The sequence below is a fragment of the Artibeus jamaicensis genome, unplaced genomic scaffold, assembly GCF_021234435.1.
Source record: "Artibeus jamaicensis isolate MK-2021 breed Jamaican fruit bat unplaced genomic scaffold, CSHL_Jam_final contig_354, whole genome shotgun sequence".
Lineage (NCBI taxonomy): Eukaryota > Metazoa > Chordata > Mammalia > Chiroptera > Phyllostomidae > Artibeus > Artibeus jamaicensis.
The window spans coordinates 10,298,786-10,308,918 of NW_026521803.1; the positions used below are offsets into that span (position 1 = coordinate 10,298,786).

The 10,133-nt window shown below is 40.9% G+C and overlaps 1 protein-coding gene across 5 annotated transcripts in view; it reads left to right on the forward strand.

Annotated features, from left to right (window-relative positions):
• IMPACT (impact RWD domain protein) overlaps nucleotides 1-2,869 on the forward strand; it is a 29,949-nt gene extending 27,080 nt beyond the window's left edge. For 4 of the 5 annotated variants that reach the window (XM_037134093.2, XM_053664277.1, XM_037134095.2 and 1 more), the window contains one exon: nucleotides 7-2,869. In XM_037134093.2, coding sequence (XP_036989988.2) covers nucleotides 7-75 — 69 coding nt within the window. In that variant the 3' untranslated portion in view covers nucleotides 76-2,869. The remainder of the gene's footprint in view (nucleotides 1-6) is intronic. The other variant, XM_037134097.2, reaches the window with a different exon arrangement.
• The last annotated feature ends 7,264 nt before the right edge of the window (nucleotides 2,870-10,133 follow it).

Here is a 10,133-nt window from a genome sequence, read left to right on the forward strand (position 1 = left end):
TTTCAGGAGGAATCATCTAAGGCTTTGGGAAAGAACAAAAAAGTAAGAAAGGACAAGAAGAGGAGTGAACATTAGTGTATGAAAGGTTAATTTGCCTATAATTACATACGAATTCCACACTCATGGAAGAACATACCGGGCAGAGAGGGGACCGTGGACTGCTCAAATTAGCCAGTTCATCATGGACACCACCGTTACTGTCTCTTCTTTGGTTCTATCATCTGCCGAAAATAGAGAACTCGTGATATATTCATGTGTGTTTCAGGCTGGCTTGGAAGACGTAATTTGAACTAATCACCACTTTACCTAATTTTAGGAAGGTAACAGTTGCCCAGGGCAGTACCTGAATTAACTGTCCGTTTCAGTACATGTCAAGTGCCTTTGTTGGGGGGGGAAGAAATGTCTCTGGAGGAATATAAATATCTGATTTCTTGTCATCGGGGTTCTCATTTTGTTAAATGAATATGGCCTTTTACTGCTCTTTATGGCTTATTGGAATAGGAGCTCACTGAAGATTGATCTTGGAGAGTTTCTTCTTGTGATTTTAGTTCAAAAGTGTGTCACCTTTCATGTTACAGTGTCCCATCATTGAGCAGTGCATCGAGTGAAGTTTCAGGAGTTTTATCTGCAGCTACGTGCTGAAGTCATTCATCCAACGTATTTGCTGGATTAATATAGCATAAGTGGTATACCTCAGTTTCTGTCACAGATTAGTGATTGTGAAATTTCGAACAGTGGTTTTTCTAGCCTCTAGTTTTTTTGTTTAATTCTTGTAATGTAAGCAGTAAATGTGGAGTGTCAGTAGTCTCCTCCCTCCCCTGAAATGTGCTGGTGTAATATTCTGGTTTCCTTTATCAGCCTGGAGGTAGGTACCTTTGCTGTGTGCTCTTCGCCGAGGATTAGAACTGTGCTAGAGCTGTGCCGTGATTGATGGGACATAAATGGAATGGAGGTGGCGGGACGGCACTGGTGCGGGCCAGGGTGTGCTGTGCCGTTATGGAAATGGGGTGCACGTTTCCAGCTGCATTCCAGCCGTCTTTCTCAATGCCATGGCTGTGCAGAGAAGGAACCAACCTTTGATTGGAAAAAGAAAGAAAATTCCTTTTCCCCCGCTATTATCTAATGTACCTTTCCACCAGCGTTTCATGTTCTTTCTTGCATCCGCAAGTTGTGTGCTTTGCCTCTAGGCACCTAGACAGTAGCTTTGCCTTTGCAGTATAACAAATCATTACCTGTTCCCCCTCAGACGTGATCACAAACAATTATTAAAAGTTAATCTCTCACAGGTTCCTGAAATTCCCTTCCAAAGACAGGGAGCAGAGGTTAGGAGGCGGCTTGCAGGGGTGTTGGACTTGGACAGCATCAGAGAGTAGTGGACACAGGCGCATGTTTTGTTTCTGTTCTCTGATGTTTTACCTTAAAAAAAAAACTCAACTAACATAGTACTTTTAATAAGAAATTCATAAATACTTGCACACTAGGATGGATCCTGAGAAACCTGTATTTGTTGTGTGTTCAGTGTTGCAGTTGCGAAGTGCCATCAGAAGATGGGTTTAGGACACAACCTCAGATTCCATGAAAAATTATGTGCTCTATTAACTTAAAATAATTAAATTTAAAAACCATTAATTAAAATAATTTCACAACTTTGGCATAGCAAACCTGTGATAGAAGATATAAACCAGTAAGAATTTGATGCTGCAGAAACGTAAATGAGTTCATTTTTCTGCATCACCAAATTTGCATTTCTTCCTGACTGTTTTATCTAAAATTTAAGTCTTTATAGAAAATCTTTTATAACTGGGATCTCATTTTTTTATTTAAAAACAAATCTCATTTTTGCTTCTTTCTACAAAGTTATTAACCACATTCTCCTGACTGACAAACCTACTCATACCTAATCTTTGCCCAAAGTCAGTTAGTTAATAAGTAAAGTCTAAAAGTCTCTAATTCTGGAACCTGAGTTATTTCACACTCTCATTTATAGACACTAATAATAGGTATCATTTTTTCTCTACTTAAAATTTATCTTGAGAGGATTTTCAGAGTCTCCAAATAATTTTCTGTGGTCAAGTACCGTATTTTGTCATGTATAATGTCCACTTTTTTGCCCAAAGTTTCAAGGGAAAAACAAGGATGTGCATTATACATGGGTAGTACCTAAAATACCTTGTATCCGTTCTTGTATTTTCTTATTATTCGTTACATAAAACTTCTTGTACCATAAATTGTTCAACAATAAATGCTAAAATTCCTTTACAGTACAAAAAACGAGTTATCTAAATATAAATAAATAATTGAATTTAAAAATTAAAATGAAAGATTTTTTTTCTTGGAAATTTGGGCCAAAAATGTGGGTGCGCACTATATGCGGGAGCACATTATACATAGCAAAATACGGTAAATCTGTGTGGTGGCATGTTTTTCAGTATCTGTGTCAGTTAGACATACTCTCCGTATACCAGGATGTAAGAGCAGGTAGTACTTACTTTTTAAAGGGACTAGCGGTATGATTTGCAGGTATATATCATGAAACAGAGCCCACTTGAAGAGAACTGTGTCACACTGATCACAACTGGGAAAGAATGGCATGAAACAGATAGTGTTCTGTGGGGAAGGTGACATTTATTGGGAAAGTTGTAGAATTACCTCTAATTCCACCGTCTACATAGAGATAACCATTAGCAACATTTGGTACGCACAGCCTCCTATTTTTTTCCTGTGCTTGATTTTGTACATATGCTATTTTTCTTTCCACAAAATAGTATTAAGCTGTATATACTGTTTTGTATCTTGATATTTCATATAGAAGTATATTGTTAACATTTTCCCATGTCAATAAATATTATTCTGTGGTTTAATTTCTTATGGCTACATCATATTCTGTCTTCTGGGTATATCATAATGTACTAACTAATTGCTACTGGTCTCCAATTTTTATGTTTTTTTTTCCAATTTTTCACTATTATAAACAACTGAAAAATTATTATATGCAGATTCTGATATATTATCTCTAGGAAAAATTCCTAGAAGTGGAATTTTTTCTTTAGCCAAATTATTCTGTAGAAAAGTTTATCAGCTATACTCTCATCAGCATTGTGTTGGAATATTCTTAGAATACTAATCAAAGATGTGGAAAAATAGGAAGTGTGGCAGGTAAGAGTAACAATTTTTTTAATTGATGTTTTTTGTTTTTAACTAACTCTGGACTCACAAAACATTACAGAAGTACTCAGCTTTTTCTAGTCATAACATCTTACGTAACCAGTATATTTATCAAAACCAAGAAATGCATTCCGGAGGCAGATTCTTTGGCCCATGTGTATTTTTCATATATTTTCTCCCAGGGTGTAGCTTGTCTTTTCAAATTCTCTTCACTGGTTTTTGCACAGTAAAAGTACTTAATTTTGTTGAGATATAATTTTGGGGGAGTTCAGGGATCATGCTTTTAGTGTAATGTCTAAGGACTCTGCCTAACTCGTGGAGATTTTCGCCTGTTTGTCTTTTTAAAATTTTTGAGTTTTAAGTTTTTATTTTAGATCCACTATCTATTCACACTTAATTTTAGTATGTATGGGATTTAAGTTGAACTTCATTTTTTTTTCATATGCACGTTTTAAATCAAACTTCTTATTATACATTTCCATGAAATAAACAGTTGTAAAACCAGCACCTAGTTTGCAAAAAACCCAAACCACAAAACACGGTACCAGCACCCACAGTCAGTCCTTCTTGCGCCTCATCCAGTCAGCTGTTCTCTCTCCCCAGTTTCTGACACCAGCATGAATTTGGTCTAGTCTGCCTTTTATATAAGTTCGAACACACAGTATGTACCCTGGTTGGGGCTTGTTTTGTTCCAACATTTTGTGGGCTCCATTTGGTTTGTTGCATGTAGCCGTTCGTTCTTATCACTGCAAAGAGAATTCCATTGAATGGACACGACAATTTATCAATTCCAATTATGGATATTTGGATTTCCAGTTTGAGGCTATCACAATTAGTACTGCTATGAATATTCTTGTACGTAGCTTTTGGTCAACATACTTATATTTCTAACACGTACAGACCTAGAGGTGGATTTCTTGAGTCATAGGATAAGTATACGTGGAGCTTTGGTGTGTACTGCCCCATGGTGTGCTCATAAATTTTAAATGACTGGCTCTGGGGTGTGTGTGAACTGATACATGATGTTTGAGAGTTCTTGTGGTCTAAGCACTCCTGTCCAATTTCAAGCTACCAATGTGAAATCAGCTGGCTCACAAAATCCCTTAAGATATTTCACAGGTACTTCTTGTGAGCGAGCTCTAGTACCCATCAATCACACTGCCAAGCAGTTTTCCTGACTAGTTACAACTACTTACAATCCCACCTAGTGAGGGAGAGAGTTCTAGTGGCTGCATGTCCGCATTCGGTATTGCCTGACTCGTTTTCATTGTGCCATGTGGTTTGTACTGGCATCCCTTTGTGGTTTCAAGGTGTGTTTCCCCTGATGACCTAATGAAATTGAACACTTTCTGTCACTACATTTTGTACCCGAAGTGTCTGAGTGATCTTGTAGTGACACATTCCTTCCTCCCGCCACCCCTGCTTCCAGGAATGGACATATGAAGGTTTCTTAACAGGATTGATTTGATTCAGACACAGGAATAACATTGCAATTTTGTGTATCTGAGCACCTAGTCTGTGAATTTCAGCACTTCATCACCACTCCCCTGGATTACTAATGTGTGAATTTCTAGGAAACTTAATCGTTTTTGCCATTAGTTTCCTAACTTGTAAAAATGTGAATGAAATACCCTCCCTCTCTGAGATATCATGGGAGTTAATAGGTGCCTTCCATGTGAGAAGTGCTCAGTAAACCATCAAGTAGATATCTTTTCTTCACTTGCACAGGAGAACTTTCCTACCTCTTATTGAAGATAGGCCATTTCTGAAGATTTTAATGAGACCTATAATTTTAAGTTGACATTGAGGTTACCAGGTTCTTAGTTAGGCTCTAGGTATAGCCTGGCAGTTTGGAGCTGGGTCTCAAGTCTATCAGGTATGAATTGCCTGCATTTTGCAAGCTTTGCAAGCTGGGGCAAGTGATCTTGTTTCTGTTTTTAGCTTTGAAAAGCTTATGAAGAGCTAAGCAGGCCATGGGTCGATATGGAGACTGCTTAGTTATGAAGCTGCAGTGGAGAACTCTGAATCTAGTCAAGAAGTATGGAGCAAGGGTTGGCAGACTTTTTTCTGTAAACAGCCAAATAATATATATTTTATATCTGTGAACCATCTCTGTCACAGCCACTCAACTTATTGTGTGAAAGTTGTCATAGCCAACATGCACATTTACAATAGCATAGGTGGGTTCCAATAAAACTTGATACTGAAATTGGAATTTAATGTATTTTTGTGTCATGAAATATTCTTTTTCTTTCAACTGTGTAAATATGTATAAAGAAAAACACTCTTTCCATGTATCTCCTCTACTTTCAAAAACTCCTCCGAATATGTCAGTTCTAACACTAGATGTGCAGGCTTCCCACACATCAAGTAATTTTTTTGAAACCAGCTCAGTGTGTTACAATTCAGTTCAGTTCCAACACTATGTACTTGGAGATAGCATTTGATCCCCCGGGTAAGGTCTCAGTCCTGCAGCTGTGCCCCTGGCCCCTATTTCAGGCATCAGTAGTAAGTCCAGGTTATAACCTCTGCTCAGACCAACTGGCTCCAGATTGGAGGTTCCTAAGGCTGCCTCCTCCAGTGGACTGATTTGCTATCGTGGCTCAAAGAACTCAGGGAAACATATTTCTAGGTCACTGGTTTATTACAAAAGGAAACAGCCTGATGGAAGAGATGCATGGGGTGAGGTATGTGGGAAGGGGCGTGGAGCTCCCGTGCTCTCTCTGGGCTTGCCACCCTCCCTGCATCTCGATGTGTTCACCACCACGGGAGCTCTCCAAACCCCACTCTTTGGGGTTCTGATGGAGGCTTTATTTCAGTATGTAGGCACAATAGTTTAAATCATTGGCCACTGGTGACTGAGTCAACCTCGAGGCCCTCCCCTCTCTCCTGAGGTGGAGCAGGACTGAAACTTTCAATCAAAGAATCACGTGTTTGTTTCCCCAGGCAACTACCAGCCATCCCTAGGGCATTTCCAAAAGCCACTGCATTAACTTAAAGTCAGGTGTTGTTGAAAGGGGCTTATGAATAACAAGCCCCTTTTATGTTTATGGCTGTGGAGCTGTTTCAGCAACCAGTGATGAAAGACTGAGTATTATAACAAAAGATGCTTCCAGTGCTCTTACCACTTAGGACATTGCTAGGGCTCTGGGGGTTCTGTTCTAGAAGCGGGGACAAAGACCAAATATATATTTCCAATTATAAATTACAGTATCCCAATGTATAGAAACTATTCTTAGCTCAGGGACCGAACTGTGGTCTGTGAACCATAGTTGGCCAACTGCCAGTGGAAACCAGCTAGAAAGAGAGAGACAAATTAAAAAGCGTATTGCTAGTTCGTAGGATTTTGGTTTCTGAGCCTAGGGAAGACTCTCCCCCCCCCCATTTAGCCCAGGTTTAAAGTTGTATACTGTTAGAGGAATAATAAAGTTAATTTTTATACTTGGATCTCCAAACAGAGGCTACCCCATTGGTGTGACCCACATCACTGACCTAAACCTGAGTCAGCCTGCGCTCAGTGGGAAATGCCTTTCAAGGGAATCTAACTTGCACCAATCACAATCCTCCAACTCAGCTTTAGCTAGTTTACCTTACCCTGGAAGATAAGACCTGCTAGCTGGCCACAGAAATCCCCGACCTCCTAGCCAACCATGCCCCATTTCTACCTCGCCTCTTCTAACATTCTGTGCAACTCGCTCTTGCCCTAAATCCCTTTGGCAAAAGTGCTCCCCAGCTTGTGAAGCACTGTACCAAACCCATGGGGTTTTTCCCTTGAATAAAGGACATTAAACTCATTACCAAACTGTATTTTTTTCTTTTTGTCATTTGACAGACAAGAGATGTGTGTAATCAAGTATGTGTAATCAAGGAAAAGTAGATTTGGAAGTCAGAGTTGGATTTAAATTTTGATTCCATGTGTTGGACATGGAAGTCATTTTGCACAAGTTACTTAACTTCTCTGAGCCTTGTTTTCCTTATTCGTAATATGGGGCTAATAATCCTTCCTCATAGGATTTTTGGAGAATTGAATAAAAAAGATCATGTGTGAAATGTCGCTAGTCTAAAGCTTCACACACAATGGGAACTCAATAGGCGATGGTTAGTATGTTTCTCATTGTAAAAGAAGTGAAATCAGATTGGTCTGTAATCAATAAGACCTTGGTATTGAAGAGTAGCTGAATATGCCACCATAAAATATGCCTCTTGGCATAAGGATTATTTTGAGCTGATTATATCAAGAAACTCTGGACACAGAGGGAGCTCTGAGAACAGAGAAGTCACCCTTTAGAAAGGGAAATCTACATTCATAAATGAATTGACATTGCAAAGGGGACCTATACCAGGGAGACAGCTATTATTACACTGACCTTCACCGGGTGCAAGGCTGGGCAACCTCTGCTTACCACACAGTTCCTCCTCCGCTTTCCTGGAATTGTCTCTCCTACCACTCTCACTGCAGCGTCTTTCTTGTGTCTGTAGCTGAAGACAGTGTTTGAGGTAGTGGCTTGGAGCTTTACTCATTTATCCTGGGTATCTCCCATGTGTGCATGAGGCACACATGTTAATAAGCTTTTGTTTTTCCCTTGTGAATGGTTTTTTAAAAGATTTTATTCCTTATTTTTAGAGAGGAAGGGAGGGAAAGAGGGAGAGAAATGTCAATGTGTGGTTGCCTCTTGCGCATCCCCTACTGGGGACCTGGCCCGCAACCCAGGCATGTGCCCTGACTGGGAATCAAACCACTGACCCTTTGGTTTGCAGGCTGGTGCTCAATCCACTGAGCCACACCAGCCAGGGCTTGTTAATCTATTTTTATAATTACCAGGAGTCTTAGCCAAGAATTCACAAAGGTAGAGGGAAAATTATTTCTCCTCTCTTACAGTGCCAGAGGGTTCCAGAAGAAAAGCCAAGTGAGAGATAATGGGGGCCTGAATTGAGTTATGATGGTGGGGATGGATGGAAGTGGGTGGGTTTAAGGTGTATTTAGGCGGTAAGCTTGAGAAAACTCGGTGATCGAATGTGAGCAGGTTGAGGGAGAGGGAGGAGTTTAGATACTGGGCTGGTAGGTGAACTTTGGTAGGCGATGGTGCCGTTTCAGTCAACCCTGGTGTCCTTATTGGTTAGTACCCTTGGCCCCTCCATTGCTGTTAGCTCTGCTGTCTCGCTCATTACACGGTGCCCTCATTCACATGGATAGAATACTAGGCTTCTGAGTGACCTAGGTGCATGAGGTTGGACCAAGGATAAGCCAAATGTCAGAGAAATTGAATTTCCTGAGGAAAGAGCCTGTACAAACTTCCTTGAAGAGAAAAGGCAGTGACCAAATAAGCATTATGGGGCGATCCTAAGCAAATGCAGCTGCTCTTTGGAGCCAGACGGGAGAGTCCGTCAGGAAAGCAGCCGGTGGAATGCAGGGAGGGAGAAGGGGACTTGTGCAGAGGGGCGATTCTCCGCGTGCGTGGGAGGCCGGGTGGGGAAGGCCCAGAGCAGTCTTTTCTCCTTTCCGCAACCCCCACTCCCACTGTATGGTCAAGTACTGCAGCGCACCTTGAAGCCGGTTCTAAAAGTGAAAGAAAGGATGTTGGCAGGACTGAATAATTTGTCCAAGGTAAACTCTAAAACAAAGAAAAATGCCTAGAGGTTTTAACTAGCTGTTTAAATTGTGTTGTGCTGGAGGAGAAAGACTGTTCCGTGACATCACTGCTGCCTGGCCCGAGGACTGGGTCCAGGCTGGAACTACACAAACTGCTTCCTGTAGTCGCCTCAGGCTCTCCCACCAACTTTGCCCCTGTGCGTCTGGGCACGCTGGACCCTGGAGCGGGCCATCGCCCTGCTCCGGGCAAGCATGTCAGACACTTCCCTTCTCTGGGGCGGGTTAAGCACCAGCACTCTTATCCATCCTGCCCTGTTCTCTGTAATTCCTCAGCGCCTGCCCAGAGGCGCAGAGGATACCCGCTTTGTCTTGGCGACACCCAAGACGCACCTCCTATGTAAGTGCCCCTTACTAAACGCTGCTGTTTGCCAGACTGGAGCCTCTTCCTTTGGTCTGCCCCAGCCTCCTGCATGAGGAGTAGATTTTCAGTCTCAGAACTTTTCCCTGGGTCTGCGCGTTCAAACAATCGTGGAGAAGGAAACCGAAAGAGTACAAAGTGCCAAGAAAACTAAGACCATAGTGTGGCTAACTTAGGCACGAATGTTGATTCATTCTTTGGGGGCAGTTTTTCTTCTTTAAACCCCATATTTATTTGTGATTTTTTGTTTTATCTATTTCTGATTCTAGTAAAAGAATTTTTAAAAACTAATAGGACCTATTGGACATGACACTAAAAGCACAGGCAAGGAAAGTAAATATAGATTACACTTGACTATAAAATAAAATAAAAACTTCTTTCCACCAAAGGACACAATCAACAGAATTAAAAGGCAACCTATGTAATGTAAGAAAATATGTACACACTATAATTCTAATAAGGGGTTAATCTCCTTTGGCCTTATTGCTGTAACTCATGCCTCCTGACCTGCCAATGTTCATTTGGATTATTAATCAGTGTTCTTTGGATTCAACTGGATATATATTCCCATAGTTTTCTTTCTCACACAGGTCTTCAAAATAGCTCTATCCTGTGAAATCGAAATCAAAAGACATAGCCATGTTATAGTGAGAGCTAGTGAGAGTTATAGTTAGAGCTTCTATCTGTTCCCCCATTTTGAGAAAGCAGGGTGCTCTTAGGAGTATTTGTACATTCATTGGGCTGGCTGTTGTCCTGCTTACTTTTTGGGTATTTGAAAGAGATGAATTTTGGTGACCAGAGGCCTTCACTCAATGGGCATCTGAGTCAAAGCTCAGAAAGAGTAATATTCTCCTGCTCTATGCTTCCTGTGAGGGACCAAAATTATATTAGATTTTCCATTTTGTAATACCCATTTATTAGCTACCCTCCCCTCAGCAATAGTTTCACCTTTGTTCCATT